At 61.6% G+C, this 18610-nt stretch overlaps 1 protein-coding gene across 5 annotated transcripts in view; it reads left to right on the forward strand.

The window, feature by feature from the left end:
* Sh3bp2 (SH3 domain binding protein 2) overlaps positions 1–18610 on the forward strand; it is a 37554-nt gene that overhangs the window by 9673 nt on the left and 9271 nt on the right. For 2 of the 5 annotated variants that reach the window (XM_034635882.2, XM_071614099.1), the window contains exons 2-4: positions 7168–7215; positions 16449–16588; positions 17807–17909. In XM_034635882.2, the coding sequence (XP_034491773.2) occupies positions 16453–16588; positions 17807–17909 (239 nt within the window). In that variant the 5' untranslated portion in view covers positions 7168–7215; positions 16449–16452. Of the gene's footprint in view, positions 1–7167; positions 7216–9401; positions 9582–16448; positions 16589–17806; positions 17910–18610 lie in introns of those variants that run through there. The other 3 variants (XM_071614098.1, XM_071614100.1, XM_071614101.1) reach the window with 3 other exon arrangements.

Consider the following 18610-nt stretch of genomic DNA (forward strand, 5'->3'; position numbering starts at 1 on the left):
AAGAGGACAAAGTGCTCTGGCCAGTGTTGGACATACCCACTCCAAGGGCAGGAAGTTGCTGGGGAAGAGGGTTGTGAAAGGAACTTCCCCTTGGGCAGGGCCCCTAGGCCAGGGTTCCTGCCCTCCGGGCCCTCCGGGCCAGTTGCTCCAGGGCTGCGGTCCTGAGAAGTAGGACGAGACCCACTCCAGGGCCTGTGCCAGCCTCCTCAGAGGCAGTACCCAAGGTGGTGCCCTGTGGCGCTCTGAGTGGGGCCCTGGGGAGCAGGAGGAGGGCCCAGGCCGAGTCGGGGAGAAGGGAGAGAAGCTGGCGGTGGGCCAAAGGCAGGGAGATCCCAGCAGGGCTGGCTGTTCTCAAAGCTCCCCTGGGGTTTAGAGACCTTGGCCGTGCAGTGAGTGGCCCAGGTGGCCCAAGGAGACCCAGAGGGGCTTGGGCAGTGAGGGGCCTCTGGAGGCCTGTGGGTGTGAGGTGTAGGAAGTTCAGAGGGCCAGGATGGGATTAGGGACCTCAAAGAGGGGCCCCTGGGGATGGGACGAGGAGGCTGACTCTGCTGAGACTGGAGGGACCTTGGGCCCTGGAGGTTCTGACTGTCCCCAGGCCAGCCACCCCCACCACCCAAGTTCAGTTGGCTGGTTTTCTGACTGATGGTGGCCTGGCCCCTGGCTGTCTCCCTGGGGAGGAGGGGGCCACACCCCACACCTTAGGCTCCACTGTTGACCTGGAGCCCTTGGGCCTTGGGGAACCAGTACTTTGTTGAACATCAGATGGTCCCACTGGGCAGATGACCTGGTCAGCCAGGCCCTGCACCTGGGGAATCCAGTGATGCCTTCTGAGGCTCCCATGTTGGGTAGGGGGGGTACAGCATGGATGGGCAGATAGATGAGAGAGCCCAGGTTTGCAGGGTCTCATGACCCTGCTGTGGTCAGGGACCCCGATTGGACACATCTGCATCTCTGACGAAGGACCAGGCCTGGAGAACCTTCTCCAGGGAACAGGCTCTGGGAATGCCCAGAAACTGTGTTGGGGCATCGTCACCTGGCCTGACCACGGGCATCAAGGAGTCTTGGGGTGACCTGAGCTGGGGACAGAAAAACAGGCAGGAGTTTGTGGGTTTGGACAGCACAAGGAGGTCAGGGAAATGTCCAGTGTGGCAGAGCACCAGGCAAGGACCTTGAGCCCTGAGGACAGGCCCAGCTGCTGTGAGAGCCCCTGGTGCTGTGTCTAGGTGGGCACTCAGAGCAGGAGGGCCGGGCACAGGGGCCTGGCCTGGGAAGGTGGACAGGGCAGGGGGCTGGCTGGAGCTGGTGGAGGAGGAGACCCATGCCCTCCTGTCCCAGGACTGGGCCAGACTGCACTGGAGGAGACTGGGGGCTGGGCTCCTCTCCTGCCCGCCTGGGCCGCCGCCAGCCCTTGTCCTCAGGGCACCTCTGAACAATGGAGCAGTGTGAGGGTGCCTGGGAATGGCTGGGTCGGCCTGGCCCCCGTGGGCCCATGCTGAAGGGTGAGGGCAGGAGCCAGTGGCCATGAGTCATCGCGTCCACTGACCAGGCCCGGGAGGCTCTGGGGTTCCCAGGCCCAGGAGGAACAGGCTTCTCTCAGTTCCCCAACCTGGGGTCTGGCCTGCTGCTCCTGCTTTGGGCCTCTCGGCACCTCTTCCTGTGCTCCTCCCAGCTCCTAGCTCCTCTGTCCAGCCAGTGCCCCAGGCCTGAGGGTGGCCCAGCCTGCTTCCCTGGCTCCTTTCCACTGCGGCTCCCGTGGAGGGGCTGGCCTGGCTTCTGAGCCCCCTCCAGGGGTCTTAGATGACCCAGAAGTGAGGGTGTAAGATGCAGCCTAGCACAGAAATCGAGGCTCCCAAGAGCCCCCGAGGTGTGCACCTGCGGTCCCAGCTGCTCCGGGACCTGAGGCAGGAGGGTCCTTTAAGTCCAGGAGTTCAAGGCCAGCCTGGGCCACATTATAAGACTAAGGAACAAATATAACAAAAGACAGAGAAGCTGGAATGCAGTAAACCCAGTGCCAACTGGCCGACACGTCAACATGGACAGAACACCCTGAAAACAGTTTTGAGATATTGGTGTCAGCGAAAGAGGGGAAAAGCCAGGCGTCCCGACAGAAGACACCTACCCGCCAGCGGGCGAGCGCAGGGAAGGGCCCTACTCTGCTGACTCAGCCTTGGCGGGCCTGCGGGCAGTGGGCCGGAACACCCTCTGGACAGATAGGGTACTGAGTGGGATTCCTGGGCAAGCAAAGGACCTGGGGACATAGTGGTGCCTGGAGGAGCTGAGATTGGGGGTAACGTCTGGTGACGTGGGCCCTGGTCCCTGAGCTCATCTGGTGAAATACTGCGGGCGCAGCTCTGAGGAGTGGAAGTGGCTTTGTGGGCCAGAAGGAGGCTGGCATGGCACAGGAGAGACTGAAGTGTCGTGTTCAAGCAGCAGGTGGCAGGTGGGCCCAGGTCGGAGCTGGTGGCCCTGCACCTGCCCTGGGATGTCCCCCAGGTGGCAACAGTGTGGAGGGCTCATGCAGGGCCCAGCCCAAGAGGTAGCCGGCGTCCAGGCAGGGCCCCCATTTTGGTTGACCTGACCTCTGCCGTGGGCTCTGGCCAGGACAGTGGGCTGCACCTCGACGCCCCCTCCCCACAGCACACTGGGCACGAGCTTCTTGGCTTCTGCGTGCAGTGTGCCCCTTTGTTGTCCCTTGCTCTGGGGTTGGGGCTCAGCAGGGTTCCCCTCACCAGGCACCCTGCACTATGCTGGCTCTGCCATGAGCCTCATCGGGCCCATTGGAGGTGAGGAAGAACTTGGGGAGTGAGGAGAGCTGGTCTAGCGCATAGCACAGGGCGCAGAGCAGGGATGCAACCCAGGCCTGCGTGGAGCCTGGGCCCAGGAGCTGAGCCAGGGCAAGTCGGAGCACCCATCTGCCCATGCTGGGCACGTCATGGCCTTCACAAGTGGTTCTGATGTGCCCACCTCTCTTCCTCATGTCTGAAGGTACGCACCTTCTTTTTCCCCGACCCCAGGACCTTTGCAAAAGCCTTCCTTTGAGACGCTGCCCATGTAATCTCCTTGCTTGGCTAGCTCATGTAGAAGATGACTTTCAGATCACTGGCTGACGTGTCAGTGTCTGGCAGAACGGATGTCACAAGGCTATGAGTCAGAAGAGGCTGCTTCCACAGCAGATTGGTAGCCCTGATGGAGGATGGCAGTGGCTTGGATGCTGGGGTGCAGGGTGTGGTGTCTGCCTGCCTCTGTCCTGGTGTCATGGGAGCGTGGGTGTGGGGAAACACTCATGGGAGACAGGCCCACTGCACACTGCGGTGAGAAGCCCCCCGGTTCTGTGTGGAACCCTGCCCTGCAGCTGTCAGGAGCTGCCCGTGTGCGTGGCACTTCCTTCTGCTGGAGTGTGGGACCTGCTGGGCTGGGCTGGCAGCCCTGGATGTTGTGGTTCAGGAGACCGAGGCCTGGGTCCTGAGAGCCAGGCTTGGCAGGGCCCAGGCCATGGTGTGGGCCGTGCGGTCCCAGGGGGTGGGTGGCTCCAGCCATGCTGGCTGGTGGCCAGGGTGGCTGCCCGCTCTGCCTCAGCCTTAGAGTCCCCGCTGGGAGGGCAGAGGGCTTGCCTTGGCAGCTGACGACTGAGGGCCAAGCTGCCTCCTGGCCCGGGGGTGTTCCTGGGGCTTTGGCCCAGCTGCCTTGCCTCAAAAAGTGACCCCTGTGCCTTGGCCTCAGCAGGTGGAGAGTCTGTCCCCAGCATGACTGATGTCGTAGCAGGTGTCCCAGGAGGGTGTGGTGGCTCTTGCCCCCTCTGCAGGAGAGCAGGCTGGACTGTGGGTTCTCTGCCCTCAGAGGAGGCTCCCTGCCCCCTTCTGGGGCTCCTGACAAAGGAGCCTGCGGGTTTCGCATCAGCCACAGCCCCGGAGACAACAGGCCAGGCCAGGCCGAGGGTGTGGGTGCGTGGTCCCGGCAAGGGAACGTCCTGCCCTTGCTTTCTCAACGCAGACACTGAGGCTGGAGAGGTGACCCGGGGCCCAGCCCTGCTTCCTGGGTGCAGACAGGTTCCCCTGGAATGAAGAAGTGGGGGTACTTGGGCTGGATGACTGATTTCGTTCGGCAAGTGACCCTGTGCACTGGGCGCCACAGGCACTGGATGCTGGAGTGTAGGTGACCTGTGCTTGTGCTGCAAGCCAGTCCTGGTACGTGTGTCTCGCGGGGCACTGTGCAGGCTCTGGGGATGCACAGAAGACAGGTCCCTGTCCCCAGGGACTGATGCCAGGGTGGGACATAGCCCAAGGGTGGGAAGAGGAGCGTGGAGGCGGCGGGAGCTGGGAGGAGGTCCCACAGACAGGGCAGTGGGCTGGGTGAGGGACCTCCGGGAGGGTGGTGCCCCAGTGGCCAGCTCTGAGGGTGGAGGCGGACAAGGGACCAAGGCTGGGATGTTTGAGTGGAGCTCTGACCCATGGGGATGAGGCTCACGGCGCCTCCACGGGCCAGCCCTTAGGGTGTGACAGGAAGCACTGCTGGACTCTGAGGTCCTCCCCCCCTCCCCCGACTGGCTTGGTAACAGTGTTGCCAGTGGAATCCCAGGGGTCAGATGTCCCTGGAGTAAGCCCGCCCACCACTCGGCCAGGTGGCCCATACCGGAGCTGTCAGCCCCACTCATCAGATGAGGAAACTGAGGCCCAGAGTGGGCCGCAGGTCTGGGAGGAGGGGCCTGAGTCGGATCTGCACCCTGTGCCGCCTGCTTTCTGACCACAGTGCCGTCCTGCCCACCGAGGTCCTGCAGGTGGAGCAGCACTCTGGAGCGGGAGCCGTGGGCCAGCAGGACGGAGTGTCCTGTGCTGGGCTGGGGCTCAGGTGGCGGGCAGTGAGCCCCAGGGGCAGGCTGCTCTGTGGGAACTGGGGGGCCCACGGCCACACTCGGGGGCTTTTCTCAAGCAGTTGAAGGGAAACACACCCGTGTTTGTGGTGAACTCGAGTGTGAATCCTGCACCCTGCCTCTGGCCGCTGTGGGAGGTGGGAGAACAGCTGGGGTGTGCAGCTGCCCCACCAAACCAGCCCCATCTTGCCCTCAGGCCACTGCCACCGGTCGTCAGCTGGGCCTGGCATCTCCCTGCAGCCACCACGCAGTCCTCCGGGCAGGACAGAGCTGAGCACCGAGTGAGCCAGGGAAATGAGGGCCTGCTCCCTGGGGACCGTCACCAGGCCTGGCAGAGGGAGGCCCTGGTGGGTCCCCTCTGGACGAGGACAGGGTGTCCCACCATAGAAGATCCAGCCATGTCCCCTGCTTGGGCTCTGCCCCCCAGAGGCCCTCTTCCTGTACTTCCCTCAGTTCCCTGACCCCTTGGACGGGGAGGGAGTGGCATGTCCTCCATGGTGGGTGGCCCTGGGATTCCCTGGGGCATCTGGATCCCAAGCACACTGTCTTTGGGGAGACCAGACGACTCCTAGGTACTGGCACCTCTCCACTGTTCAGTGAGCAGCCTGGCACACCGACCAGTGCCATCTGGTGGCTTGTCTCACCCAGCAGAGGTCCTGAGGCAGGGCAGGGCGCGAGCTGCAGCCTCACCAGACACCAGTCCCTTGAAAGACTCTTGTCGAAAGTCCCACCACAGGTCCGCCCCGCACGTTCTGAGCTCCGGGGATGCTGTCACAGCAGAGCAGAGGTGTGGCCTCACCCTGGACCGAGCCTGTCTTTCATCTGTTCATCCACCCACCTCTTGGGCTCTAGGGATTGGGTGGACCCAGGCCCATGAGTAAGGATGGACACCATACGGTGACACTGGTGGCAGCACGGTGCCATTGATGTGAGATTCCAGAGCAGGGGTGAGGTTCTAGATGGTTCCACCAGAAAGGACAAGGGCTTTCAGTTTCTGGGTGGAGACTGTAGGTGCTGGGAAGGGGCAGTGTGGCCCTGAGTGAAGCCCGCCAGGGGCGTGGGACAGGTGAGGGGCCTCACCCCGACAGCAGGGCCGGGGAAGCAGCCTGGCTGGGCCGGGGAGGGAGGCCAGCGAGGGGCGGGCACATCTGCTGAGGGTGGGCCGAGTGTGGCCTGCTGGGCTGGTGACCAGGATGAGAGCTGTGGGAGGCAGGCGGCTGGACATCAGGGAGACCAGCTCAAGGGTGCCCGGTCCAGCTGGACGCAGCTTCACAGAGCCTCTCCCTGACGGCAGGCCAGGAGGTGTGGTCAGATGCGAGAGATGCTGCTGAGCATGCTGGGAAGGGACTCGGAGAGGCCTCTGTGGATCCGCTCTGGGACGCCGCGAAGGGCCGACCCCCAGGGCGGGAGCAACACAGATGTACTTCTCTCATTTCTGGAGCCAGAGGCAGGCCACGCTGCCTCCCAAGGCTCCGGGGAGGACCGTCCCTGTCTGCCCAGTTGCTGGGAGAGGCTGGCCTTTTGTGGCTCCTGGGCTCCCAGCCACATCACTGCGGCCTCTTCCCCATGATCACATGCCGTCCTCACCGCTCATGTGCTAGGATGGTTGTCATTGGATTTAGGGCCCATCTGGCTCAGGCAGAGTGACACCTCACTTCACTACATCTGAAGGCCATGGGGTCAGAAGGTGGACGTATCTGCAGTGGGGCCACCATTCAGTCCAGGTGCCACCAGAACCTGAGCAGGCCCTGCCCTCTGGGCCACTCCCTCCCTCTTTCCAGGACTGAGTTTCCAGGGTGGTGGGTCTTGCCTCACTGGGCAGCAGGCAGAGTGAGGCTAGAGACAGGAGGGGGCTGGCCAGCAAGAGCCTGGGCGCTGGTGGCCCAGGGCGGGCCCAGGCCCTCTGGAAGGGGTTGACTTTCCCCAGGGGGGTCTCCCACCCTTCCTGTGCCTGGAAGGCCCTTTGGCATGCTCACATCTGTAGGCAGCCAGCAGGTACCAGGCTGGCAGGGGCCCCGGGTGCCAGGAAGTGGGTCCCAGTTCCTTGACACGGGTCCCTGACTGGGGGCCAAGCAAGCGCCTTCCTCTCTGAGCCTCAGTGTCCTCCGCGGCTGAGTGCAGACGGCGACAGGGCCAGCCTCGGGCTGTGGGTGCTGAGATGAGACGGGGCTGTGAGGCGTGAGGTGCCAGGGCAGGGCGGGCTGTGCCTGCGGCAGACACCACCGCACTGGGTGTCGGCCTCACTCCCGGCAGGCGGAGGTCCTCAGAGCCCAGCATGAGCGTGCCCTCTTCTTTTGCAGGCCGACTCTGAGCCTCTGCCCTGCCCCGCTGTCAACTCCTACTACCTGGTAAGTGTGCTGTGCCCGGGGGCGGGGGGCGGTCTCTGAGCCTGGCAGCTTGGGACATCAGCCAAGGGTGGGAGGATGGAGTGTGTCACTCAGCTGCTTCACTCAGGTGGCCCCAGTCCTTGCCACCCAGCCACACACGTCTCTGCCGGTGTGGGTCATCTCCGTGGTCCCCAGCCCAGGGCGAAGGTCACGGAGTCACCATCTGGGTTCTGAATGTCCTCTGGCTTCAAGAGTGGGAATGACATTATTGTTTGCTGCAGGGATTAAATGAATTCTGCCTTGGGAGGAGATGGGAGGGCTCTTGGAGAAACTGAGGCCCACAGCCAAGGGGCTTGCAGAGGCCACATAGCAGCCTGGGACTCCTCACCCAGCCTCCCTCTGGAAGGAAGGACTTGGGGAGGGGGTCCAACATGGGCCTGCCCTGCACGGGGGTCCCTCATGCAGCCTGATTCTCTCCTCCTGGCTGTGGCCCCAGCCTCACAGTGCTGCACCCAGGGTGGGGGCCTGAGGGGGTCGGGTGGGGGTGGGCCTCGGCCTCTGCTCACTTCCACCTCCTGGTGTTTATAAAGTGAGGCCCGGGGAGAGGGGGTCTGGCTCCTGCCTCTGCACAGGCCTTGTTCATCCTCCTGTGATCTGGAGACTGGCACATCCTGGAGAGGGCTGGCTGGCTCCTGGCTCGTCTCCTGGGGGCTCTCATCCCAGATCGTCACGCGGCCTCCCCAGCCTCCTTGCCTCCTGGCCTGTGAGCTTCTCCCAGCTCTGCCAGGAGTGTGCCCCCTCTCCTGGGAACTGCCTCCGTGGCTGGTCCTGACTGTTGTGTGGCCCAGGCGCCCCTTACTTGCCATTCTAACTCCACCCTTTTGCAGAGGGAAGTACTTGGGAAGGGGTCCTCCCTGCTGACCCTCCTGTGCCCAGCCCCTGCCATCTGTCTATCTGTCATGCCCAACTTTCTCTAAAGGTGTAGGCTGCCCTTGGCCACCCAGGGCATGAAAGCTGGCACAGGCTGGAGAAGCCTGAAGCACTGTGCCCCCTAAGGAGGCCCTGGGCATCAGATTCAAGCTTCCGCCCTCCAGGAGACAGCAGGTGGTCTTGGCCACGTGGGGCCTTGGCAGCCTGGCTGGTGGACATAGCCTGGGGGACAGAAGCTGCCTCCTTCTGCTTCCAAGCTTCCCTTCTGGGTACCCGATGCCCAAACCTGTGGGACAGCCATGTGTCCTACAGCCAGTCATGGGGGTGGTGGCAGGTGGAGTTGTTGTGGGATTATGCCCTAGGGCCCCGGGAGGCAAGAACAAGACCCTCAGCTCCCAAAGGCCCTGTGGTCTGTGGCTTCTGTCACCCTCAAATCCTGCCATGAGCATGGCCCTCGGCCCCAGGACGTCTTTTCTCAGCTGCCTCCTCCTAAGAGTCCTGTCCTATCTGGGACCGGAGCTTGGTGGAGAGGGGCAGGGACTGGGCAACCTGTGGCTTGAGTTGGAACCCCGTTTGGGCTGCCCAGCAGGGGCCGAGGCAGGAAGAAGGCTGGGCTTGACGGAAGCCAAACAGCTGGGGGGGGGGGGCTGAGTTCTGAGTGGGCCTGGGCAGGGGCCCACCGCAGGGTGTGCTTTGTCACCGAGGCCTTTCTCTCAGGCTGGGTGATTAGCAGAGCTGGAGGCTCTGAAGGCAGAGAGACTGAGAGACCCAGACCCACCCTGGTCTCTCTGTCCCTTGGTGTCAGAACACACAGAGGGAGCCACCTTGAAATCTTCAGGACCCTGGTGCAAGAGGCGCAGCCCTTTAGGCTTCAGAGGACAGGAGTGGGCACCGTGTGGGCCGGGGAGGGGCGTGGGGTATCAGCACTGTCATTGTACGGGGCCAGTACCCTGGGCTGTGAGGGGCTGTGTGGTTTGCTGGCATGAAGCTAAGTGTGCAGAGGTGACCTGGGGAGGGAGGGACAGCATGAAGTTTCCTCCCAGGGGCACAGCTGCCCTGGAGCCCAGATAGCTGTGCCTCTGACCACAGTGGGGAACAGGAGGATGGTGAGTGGGGACTAGACCCCCAGACAGAACAGCACTGGTAGGCTGCAGCTTTCAGGGCCTTGCTGGTGGAAGGCAGGAAGTGCTTGTTCCTTGGGGCAGCCCAGGGAACCAGCAACAGGAAGTCCCAGACCAGGAGGAAGCCCTACCAGCTACAGGTCTCAGAGGCGCAGAGCTGAGCTGTGGCACAACAAGCTGGGCAGCCAGGGGCCTCGGCCTCCCATGCCTGGGAGATGCAGGGTGCGGCCTCTCCCCACAGCCCCTGAGCTGCATGGCTTCCCTGGGCCCCAGGACACCAACCTCCAGCAGGTTACCGGGCAGCAGGAGAGCCATGTGCTGGGTCAGTGCCATCAGGTCAGTCGGGTGGCTGGGACCAGGGGCTCCAGAGAAGGCACTGAGGGCATCTGCAGAACCGCAGGGCTGGGCGGGGTCATGGGAGCCAAGTTCCCCCCAGGGCTGGCCTGTGAGAAGGGTCAGGCGCTGAGAAGAGTGGTCCCAGATGGGCCCACAGGGAGCCAGAAGGGGGACCCCATGCAGGAACCTGGAGCGCCCCTGCCCTGCATCCTGCCTCTCAGCCTGCAGCCCCGGGAGCTGCGCCCCTCCCACTCCAGCCTTGCCTGGCGGCCTTGGTGTTGGGGTCCTGTGTGCGCAGTTGTGAGTTCCTGTGTGTGTGTGTGTACACGGTACATGTGCAGGGGGACAGGCAGGGCAGTGTGGGTCCCCACTGCCCGCGTGGGACGCTGTGCTCAGGGGACCTCGGGCTCCAGGGACCCGCTGGGGAGGGGGTCTGTTCTTTGCCCCTTGGCCAGCTGTGGGCTCTCTGGCATGGCTGGTCACTGGGCCTTTCTAGGAGCATTTTGGTTTTGATTCTTTTACAGAGAAAGATTCTGGGAAGAGGAAGGAGGGGAAAGGAAACTAAAAGCCGAGTACAAAGTGGTGAGAGGCAGGGTGGCTAGGGGACTGTGCTCGAGGAACCCACCAGCTCTGCTCACCCGGCCATCACCCCAACACCTGCTGTGCCACGCGGGCAGGGTGGAGGGTCGTGGGTGTTCTGCCACTAGTGCATGTGTGTTCTGGGGAAGTGCTCCGCTTCTTGGACCCTCGGTGTCTTCATCAGTGACATGGGATGATTGTGGGTTAAGCTCTGGAGTGGCGGGGTGAGCAGTGCTCTTGCACAAGTCCTGAGCCTCTCCCAGCCCGTGTGCTTGGGGAGTAAATGTGCAAGAATGTGTGGGTCACACACAGAATTGTGAGGTTCCTGAACCCACAGGTGGGACCTGGCACCAGGCTGGGCGGGGCTGGAGTGGTTATTCTGGCCTGTGCCCGAGCGCTCTGGGGACCACTTATAAAGGGTCTTTTTGGCCCCTGGTGTGTTGTGTGGATGGTGCTCACATGAGTGCGAGCACGTGTGTGAGTGTGTGAATGAGTGCGAGTGTGAGTGTAAGTGTGCATTAGTGTTTGTAAGTGTGAAAGTGTATATGTGGAGTGTGAATGTGCATGAGTATGTGGACAGGACTGGATGTGTGTGTACATGCGTGCATGAGTGTGTGTGTGTGCTGTGCACTGGGGGACCTCGTCTCTGCTCCCTCAGGCTGGGACGCTGGCCCTTCCTCGCTCTGCGGCTTCACAGCAGGGCCAGCCTAGTCTCTGTGAGCAGTGAGTCCCTGACACCGTGGTCACCCAGGGCGCCGCTCACTCACCATAACAGGCCATGTCTGCAGGAGCCTGGTGCCTCAGGGCTGCCACGTCACTCTCGTGCACAGGCTCACAATGTGCACACATATGTCACACGCACACACACTGGTGTGCACGCGTGTAGTCTCCCACTCACTCTCATGTCTTCTGTGAGTGCACCTGTGACATTCACTGGGCTTGCGGAGCTGCACCTTGCGTGTGGGCCCCTGCAGGTGAGGAGCATGCACCCTTGGGGCTCAGGGCCCCAGAGGTGGGAGCCGCAGAGCTGCGTGGGTGGAACGGGCTGGGGCTGTCTCACCAGCCTGCGCAGCCCGTCCCCACTCCAGCAGCTTCAGGGTCCTTGAGCCAATATCACTGAGGGAAGGTGCACCTCACAGGGCCACACGGGCTCAAAGCACTTCCACACCTGCACACGCGAGGATCCCGCACCTTGTAGAAGGAACCTAGCAGCCACCACCAGCTCCAGCCACTCCAGGCTGACCTGTCTCCAGAGTCCTCAGCCCCTCCTTAGGGTGTTGGGCCTTGGAGGAGTGAACTCTTCCATGCCCTTTTTTTAAAAATTTATTTTTGTAGTTGTAGATGGGCAGGATGCCTTTATTTTATTTGTTTATTTATTTATAAGTGATGCTGAGGTTCGAAGCCAGCACCCCACACATGCTAGGCAAGTTCTCTACCCCTGAGCCCAGCCCCCGCCCTCCCATGCCCTTTTTTAACAGCAGGAGATGGCGGCTCTGTGGAGGATGAGACCCAGAGAGATCTGAAGGCAGGCTCTCTCCCTCGCGACTCCCACCCACGGTGCTCCAGCCAGTGCTCCCACCAGCCCAGGGGCATCCCTGCGGGTGGGCATCTGAGGAGGGATGAAACTACCTAGCAAGTCGGCAGGAAGGCCTGTGGGAGCCCCTGGGTGAGTGAGTGGCATTTAACCTTCAGGTCACGAGGGAGACTGCCTGGAGGTCAGCTACCCTCAGTGTCCCCAGGCACAGGTAGGACTGTCTATGAGCGAGGCTAGGAAATGTGGGAGCTGTGTGGCACCGTGGCCCACCATTGTCCAGACCCTCGGGCACCACTACCCGTTTCTGCTTCCAGCCTGGCCCAGTACTGGGTTCCTGGGCAGGTACTGTCCAGGCTTACCTGCTGGGGCAGGTTGGGGCCCCTCTGGAGAGGGACTATGATGTCAGCATCAGGACATTCCCAGGGGAGGTAAAGGTGGAGCATGACCTGCCCTCTTCCCAGGGTCAGTAAATGCCTCCTGAGTGCTTCCATCCTGCTGCAGGGGGAAGGCACCAGCTGGAGATGAGCCCTTCTCCTGCCTGCCCCTCCTGGCCACTGAGCTCAGACAAGGGGGGCATCACCTGCCCAACTGCTCCCCCAACCTCCCCCAGCCCCAGGAGGAGGTGGCTCTGTCCCACAGTAGCTCTGACACACCTGCCAAATGTCCTTTCAGCTCAGGGCTGGTGTGATATGCCAGGGTGGGGCTCTGTGTCAGCCTCTGTCCCTCTAGCCACCCACCAGGGCCAACACTGCTTCCTTCCTTGGGGGCACCTTGGGTGCCCACTCTGCTGGGCCTGGGCTCTAAGGACAGAGGACTGTGACAACCTAGTACAGCCAGCATTAGGTGGAGGGAAGGCTGGGCTAGCCCCAGGGTGGGGACAGGACCTTCTAGAGGACCTAGGAGACCTCCTGGAAGAGGGGATGCCTGAATTAACTCGTCTTTCCCCCACTGTGGATTGCTCGCTGTTGGAATGGATGTAGAAACGCAGTGGACTTCTGTGTTGACTGGGATCCTGCTACCTTTGCTGAACTTGTTTGTCCTAATGTTTTTTTGTGTGTGGAATTCTTGAAATTTTGTATATATAAAATAATCTCATCTGGGAATGGTTTCACTTCTTTCTTCCAATCTGGATACTTTATATTTCTTCTATTGCCTGATTACTTTGTCCGTGACCTCCAGCAGGACACTGAGCAGACATGGAAGGACGGACATCCTTGCCTTGCTCCTGTCCTTGGGGAAGAGTGTTCAGTCTTTCACCACTAGAAATGATGTCAGCAGGAACTTTTCAAAGATACTCTTTATCATGTTGAGAAAGTTTCCTTCTATCCCTGGTTTGTTGAGTGTTGTCCTTATTTTGAAGGATTGTTGGATTCTGTCTAAGGTTTTTTCTGTAGGTGGGTCTGTTTTTTGTCCATGTGGTGTATCACATTGATTGGATTTGAATAGTAAACCAACCTTGCATTGCTGGAATAAGTCCCACTTGACCGTGTTGTCGAATCCTTTCTATATGTTCCTGGATTCCGTCTGCTAGTGTTTTTTGGGGGATGTTTATGTTCATGCCTGTAAGAGATTGGTTGTAGTCTTCACTTGTGGTGTCTTTGTAAGGGGCGAAGAGGGCGTGAGTTCCCTCTTCTTTTTTGGAAGAGTCTGTGAGGGATTGGTGGTCTTTGAGCCACCTCTTGAGGGCTGAGATAGTTCAGTTGCAAGTACAGGCAGTGGCAACAGCAGGGACAAGCCTAGAGGTGGTTGTGGGTGGGTTTAGGGGTACTGTGAGTTTGGCTGGCACAGGTGCACACAGGGCAGAGGGCAGGAGGAGAGTTTGTGAGAAAGGCCCAGAGGGGCCAAATCGGGAATGGCTAGGTGTGCATAAGGAAGCCCAAGACTTAGAGAAGCGACTGGAAGGGTCATGTTGGAGGACATAAGGTAGGCACTGGAGAGACTTGAGAAGAGGAGGTGCTGGGGACTTCCGAGAGCGGTGGAGATGCTGATGGGCAGCCTAGAGGGTTTTGTAGGATTCAAGGGGAGATAAAGGCAAAAGCGCTGGGAACAGGGTTAGAGGTGGCCAGAGCCAGGATGGAAGCTGCAACTCCAAGGTGCTGGGAAGAGTACCTTTGAGCTGGCCTGAGGTGGAGGCCTTGGAACCAGTGAGGGCTGCCCAACATGCAAAGCTGGGTGGGAATGGGGCCCAAGTTGTTAGCCACCAAAGGGCCAGGGTAGGGCCTTGTGCTGCATTCTGCACAGGTGGCCCATCCTAGCAGCAGCCTGTAAGTGCTAGGAGATGGAGGAGGCAGGCAGCCTAGTGGCCACTGAGGGCCTTCACAGTCTTTGGCCAGTCAGAGGAACTCTTCGGGGAGAGGTGACCCGCATGACAAGGCATAAACAAGTGGGAGCTGCCAGTGAGCAGACCCCCGACTCCTGGGGATCCCTGGGAGACACTGGCAAAGCAAGTCTGCCCTGGGGGACATACTGCCTTTGGGGAAGTAGGGCCACTGTCCCAAGGTGCTTGCCATCAAGGAACCAGGCGGGATGGAGACGTAGGCGGGGGCTAGGAGTTGCAGGTTTGGGGGCTTCTGATTCCGGGTTACTCTTATAATTGGCTTCCACTAACTGCAGTGCCGCAGGTGGGGAAACTGAGGCCGGGAGTGGGCGGCCCGCCTAAGGTGACGTGAGGGGCGGGCGGGTCCCTCACCTGCCCGCGGACCCGCCCCCGTCTGCGAGGGGAGGAGCCGGCGGCCGCCTGGGCCTGGGGCGCGGCGGGCATGGCGGGCGCAGGGTCCCGGCCGCGGAGCTGGGGCCGGCGGGAGGCGGGCGCCCGGGACGAGGCGGCTGCCGGGGTCCCCGGCCCGGGGCCGTGTCGCTGCGCGCAGGGGAGACGAGGGCTGGCCGCCCCCCGGAAGCCGGCGGTGCCCGCCGCGTGGACGCCGTGAGTACTGAGCCCGGACCCCACGTCCGCGGCCCCGGACTCTTGGCTTCGAGCCTCGGGACCCCAAGTCCCCAAGCCCGGGCCCCAAACCTCTGGAGCACGACCCGGGACTCCGGGTTCCGGGAGCCCCAGGCACTGCGCGGTCCCCTGGAACAAAGGCGGGCGTGGGCCGGCCGCTGGGTGGGCCGGGGGCTGCGGCTGGGTGTGGGGCCCTCCGTGCGCCGACACCTCCCCCTGGATGGGCGAGAGCACCCGGAGCCCATCTCCCTTCCCGCTGCTGGGCTCTGACTGCCGCGCGCGCGGGCCGGGCAGAGCGGGGGTGTGGCCGCGCCTTTGTTCCCAGCCTCAACCCAAGTTGGGGTCCCAGCTGCCCAGTCCTCACTCCCGCCTCCCTGTGTGGAGGGGTTGGGAGCCATAGGGGACAGCTGGGTGGCCCCGACCTCCAGGCTCCCACTTTCTCCCTGGGGGGGTGGGCACTCTGTGCAGATGAAGCCGTGGGAGACAGTAGCAGAGGCTATGGGGGCATTCTGAGTCCTTGGGGTGGTGACTTCCTTTGCATTTTTGATGGAGTGGACGGTGGTTTTCTTATGTGTGTGTTTCGGGTTGGAGCTGTAGTGGCAGGAGTCCCAGCTGATCTTGGCCTCTGGGTCTGACCCTGGCTGCTCCACCTTGGGCTCTTAGGATACTGGCCACTATCCAGTTGCACCAGGGTCCCAAGCTAGACCTGCCCAGGGTAGGCACAGACTAAACAGAGCAGGATTGGGGGACTTCAGACATGACTGAGCACTTGGGGTGCCTCACAGGAGAGGAGCCCTTGCTGTTGTTCCTGAAGGACAGCCAGTGGGATTTCTCCATGTGGGTAGTGGGGAGGTCACTGCAGGCAGAAATATTCAGCAGCCCAGCTGGATCCAGAGAGTCTGGGGCTGGAGTAGCGGGCAGGGCCTCTAGAGTGACAGTGTGCAGCGTGGTCCCTGAGACTCAGACAGGGAGGGTGAGTGACCCCCCCAGGCTGAGGAGGTGGGTGCCAGTGAACTAACCACATGGTTCTCAGCCACTGTGGAAAGGGTGTGCTTTGGGACAATTTAGTCCACTTTTCCCCTCATGGAAAAAGTCCAGCAGCTGAGGCCTGGGAATCCCCCAGAAAGCCAACCAGGACACAAGACCAGGCTGTTGGAACTGGGGACTCTTGGCTGTCTGTTTCACTGATGCTTGGTCTCAGGGCTTCAAGAAAGGGATGGACAGAAGCTGCTGAGGATGGACATCCAGGGGCCATGCTCCTTACCTCTTCCCCACTGAGGGTCAGAGCTGGTGGACAGGGTATTCAGGGTGTACCCCAGCCCCTGTACCTCTTTAATTTCTACTTTCAGGTTGTGACCTCAGTGCCACCTCCTCCAGGAGGCCACTCCTGACTTCCTGTCTAGGCAGGCCCCTTTATGGCTCACCTGGCATTGGGACTTGGGGTCATTATGGCATAAAGCCTGCCTTACCTGGGCTGGGTTCCCTCAGGCCACTCATCACCGTATGCTAGCCCTCACAGGGTGGTGCACTCACCAGATATATGCCCAGTGAACCAGTGACAAAGGACATAGTTCTCAGCATCCTGGGATTGTGGCCAGGGACCAGGTGGAGCTGACCAGGTGGACCACCCAACCTTTTACCCAGGGTCAGTACTGGAAGGCTGGGGCCTTCAGGAAAGGCGTTTCCTCACCCCCACTGCCTTGACCTTCCATGCTGCCCCCTGGAGTGTGGCAGTGTCCCCGTGAGTGGCCCAGCTAAGACATTCACTGTCCCTACCCCTGGCTGAGCTGTGTCTCTTCCTCTGTAATTCCAGCTTCATGGCGGCTGAGGAGATGCATTGGCCTGTCCCCATGAAGGCCATCGGTGCCCAGAACCTGCTGACTATGCCCGGGGGTGTGGCTAAGGCTGGCTACCTGCACAAGAAGGGCGGCACCCAGCTGCAGCTGCTCAAATGTGAGTCCCTGGGAGAACTTGTGGCAGAACTGGGCCCTGTTCCTGTTTCTCCACTGCTCTGCTGGGACTTATGCTACCTTATGTCCTGGGTCCTCGGGGGTGTCTCTTCCTTCTGTAATGGTCAGCTCCCCTGGGGGACCTGAAGGCAGCCTCTCCAGTCCCAGAACTTGACAGGGTTCAGGGTGGTGCCTGCAGCTGGTCAAAGAGGACAGTGCACAGTGCTGACCAGCTGGCCACAGGAGCTTCTGCCTGCATCCAGAGTCGGGTAGCCTCAGAGTGGCCTGGAGGTCTGGCCCCTGGGTGCTGCCCTTGTCCTCTCCGTGAATGTTCAGGGAATCTGTTGGCCCTCACGTGATGGGTCCATGTGCTAGGTCAGAAGCCAGCCGAGTACTGGGACTCTGAAGCTGCCTGACGCTCGGGTGTTGGCCCCTGGGGACAGTGGGCTTCGAGATCCACAGATGTCCAGACCTGAAGGCAGAGAGAACCCGGGCCTTGCCTTTCTCTCTGATTCACCATGGGTACTCCGTTACTGTGCCCCAGCAGTGCCCTCTGCCAAGGACTCCCTGCTCCTGGGCTGCCTAGCTGAGGTGTGCCCCACGGGACAGTCATTTCTGGGTACCAGTCTAACTGGTACCCTCTTTGCATAGGGATCTTTCAGAGAGAAACTGTAACTGACCTTCATCCAGGCCTGGGTTGGTGGAGCTTGGGGCATTGCCCAGCTGGAGTACAGTCCAGCCCAGGGACTCTCTTACCCCTGCTCTCCTCATCCACCAGCTGGCCTGAGGAGCCTCCTGCAGCCCCATAGCACCCAGCAAGGTGGTTGTGGCCTCCTGAGCCTCTGGCCCTCTGCGGTTACTGCACATAGCCCCTGAATGGCCCAAGGTGCACAGGGAGGGGTGGCCAGGCTTGCCCAGGGGCTGGCCCACATGCCCCTCCATTTGCCCACACTTGGCCCCATTGTAGACCCCTGAGGAGGGGCCGCAGCCCAGCCTGGCTTCCTGTCTTCCTCTCAGCAGTTCTCAGCAGCCTGAGGCTGGCCCAAGGTGCACAGGCCTCCGGAGGTGCCTGGCGTGGCCAGCCTGGCATGCAGGGTGCCTGGCGTGGAGGTGCCTGGGGTGGAGGTGCCTGGGGTGGAGGTGCCTGGGGTGGAGGGTGCCTGGTGTAAAGGGTGCCTGGCGTGGGCCACTGGCAGCCCTGGTGACCGTGCCCTGCCTGCAGGGCCCCTGCGCTTTGTGATCATCCACAGACGCTGCATCTACTACTTCAAGAGCAGCACGTCGGCCTCCCCACAGGGCGCCTTCTCCCTGAGTGGCTACAACCGGTGAGCGCCCACCCTGCCCAGAGCGTCCCCTCCCAGCCCACCTGGCCAACAAGGGCTTGGAGCCAGCTCTCACTCCCCGCCCTGGGGAGGACCTGGCTCTCCCCAGATGGCCTCCAGCAGCCCAGCCCTGCCCAGTGTGCCCAGGCCTTTGCTGGAGCCTAGGAGTGAGCTCCTTACGGAGGCTTCCTGGGGCTTTGGGGTCAGGTGTCAAGGGCCTGGACAGCCTGCTCTGCAGTCCAGTCAGTTGCTGCCCAGTGGCATCTGCTTCCCTCCCTACCCTGCCCCTTCCCCCTCCCAGCTCTTCCCAGGGTACCATCCCCTGTGTCCTAAACACAGGCCCTGTCCAGACTTCCTGGCTCCAGGGTCCTCCCAGGCTGTGGCCAGTTCCTTGCTTCACTTGTGCCATGGGCTAGCTCTATCCAGCAAGTGGCCATGAGTCTGCCCTTCAGGGCTTCTAGGCTGATGGGCAGGGGGACACTGGGCCAGAGCCCTCTGGTAAGTTGTGGTATGCTGGAGCTTGTGGGCCTATTAGTCCCACCTGCATCCACCTCACAGCCTTGGGCCACAGAGCAGTGCTTGAGTTCTGGGCCCAAGACTCTGCCACCTGACCCGGCGTCCAGCAGCACTGGTCTGCCTTTCACCACCCCATTAAGGCCCAGTCCCTCCATCCTGTGAGCAACCATGGGTCACCAGGTCTTAGT

The sequence above is a fragment of the Marmota flaviventris genome, chromosome 7 (genome assembly GCF_047511675.1).
Source record: "Marmota flaviventris isolate mMarFla1 chromosome 7, mMarFla1.hap1, whole genome shotgun sequence".
In the NCBI taxonomy this organism is placed as follows: Eukaryota; Metazoa; Chordata; class Mammalia; order Rodentia; family Sciuridae; genus Marmota; species Marmota flaviventris.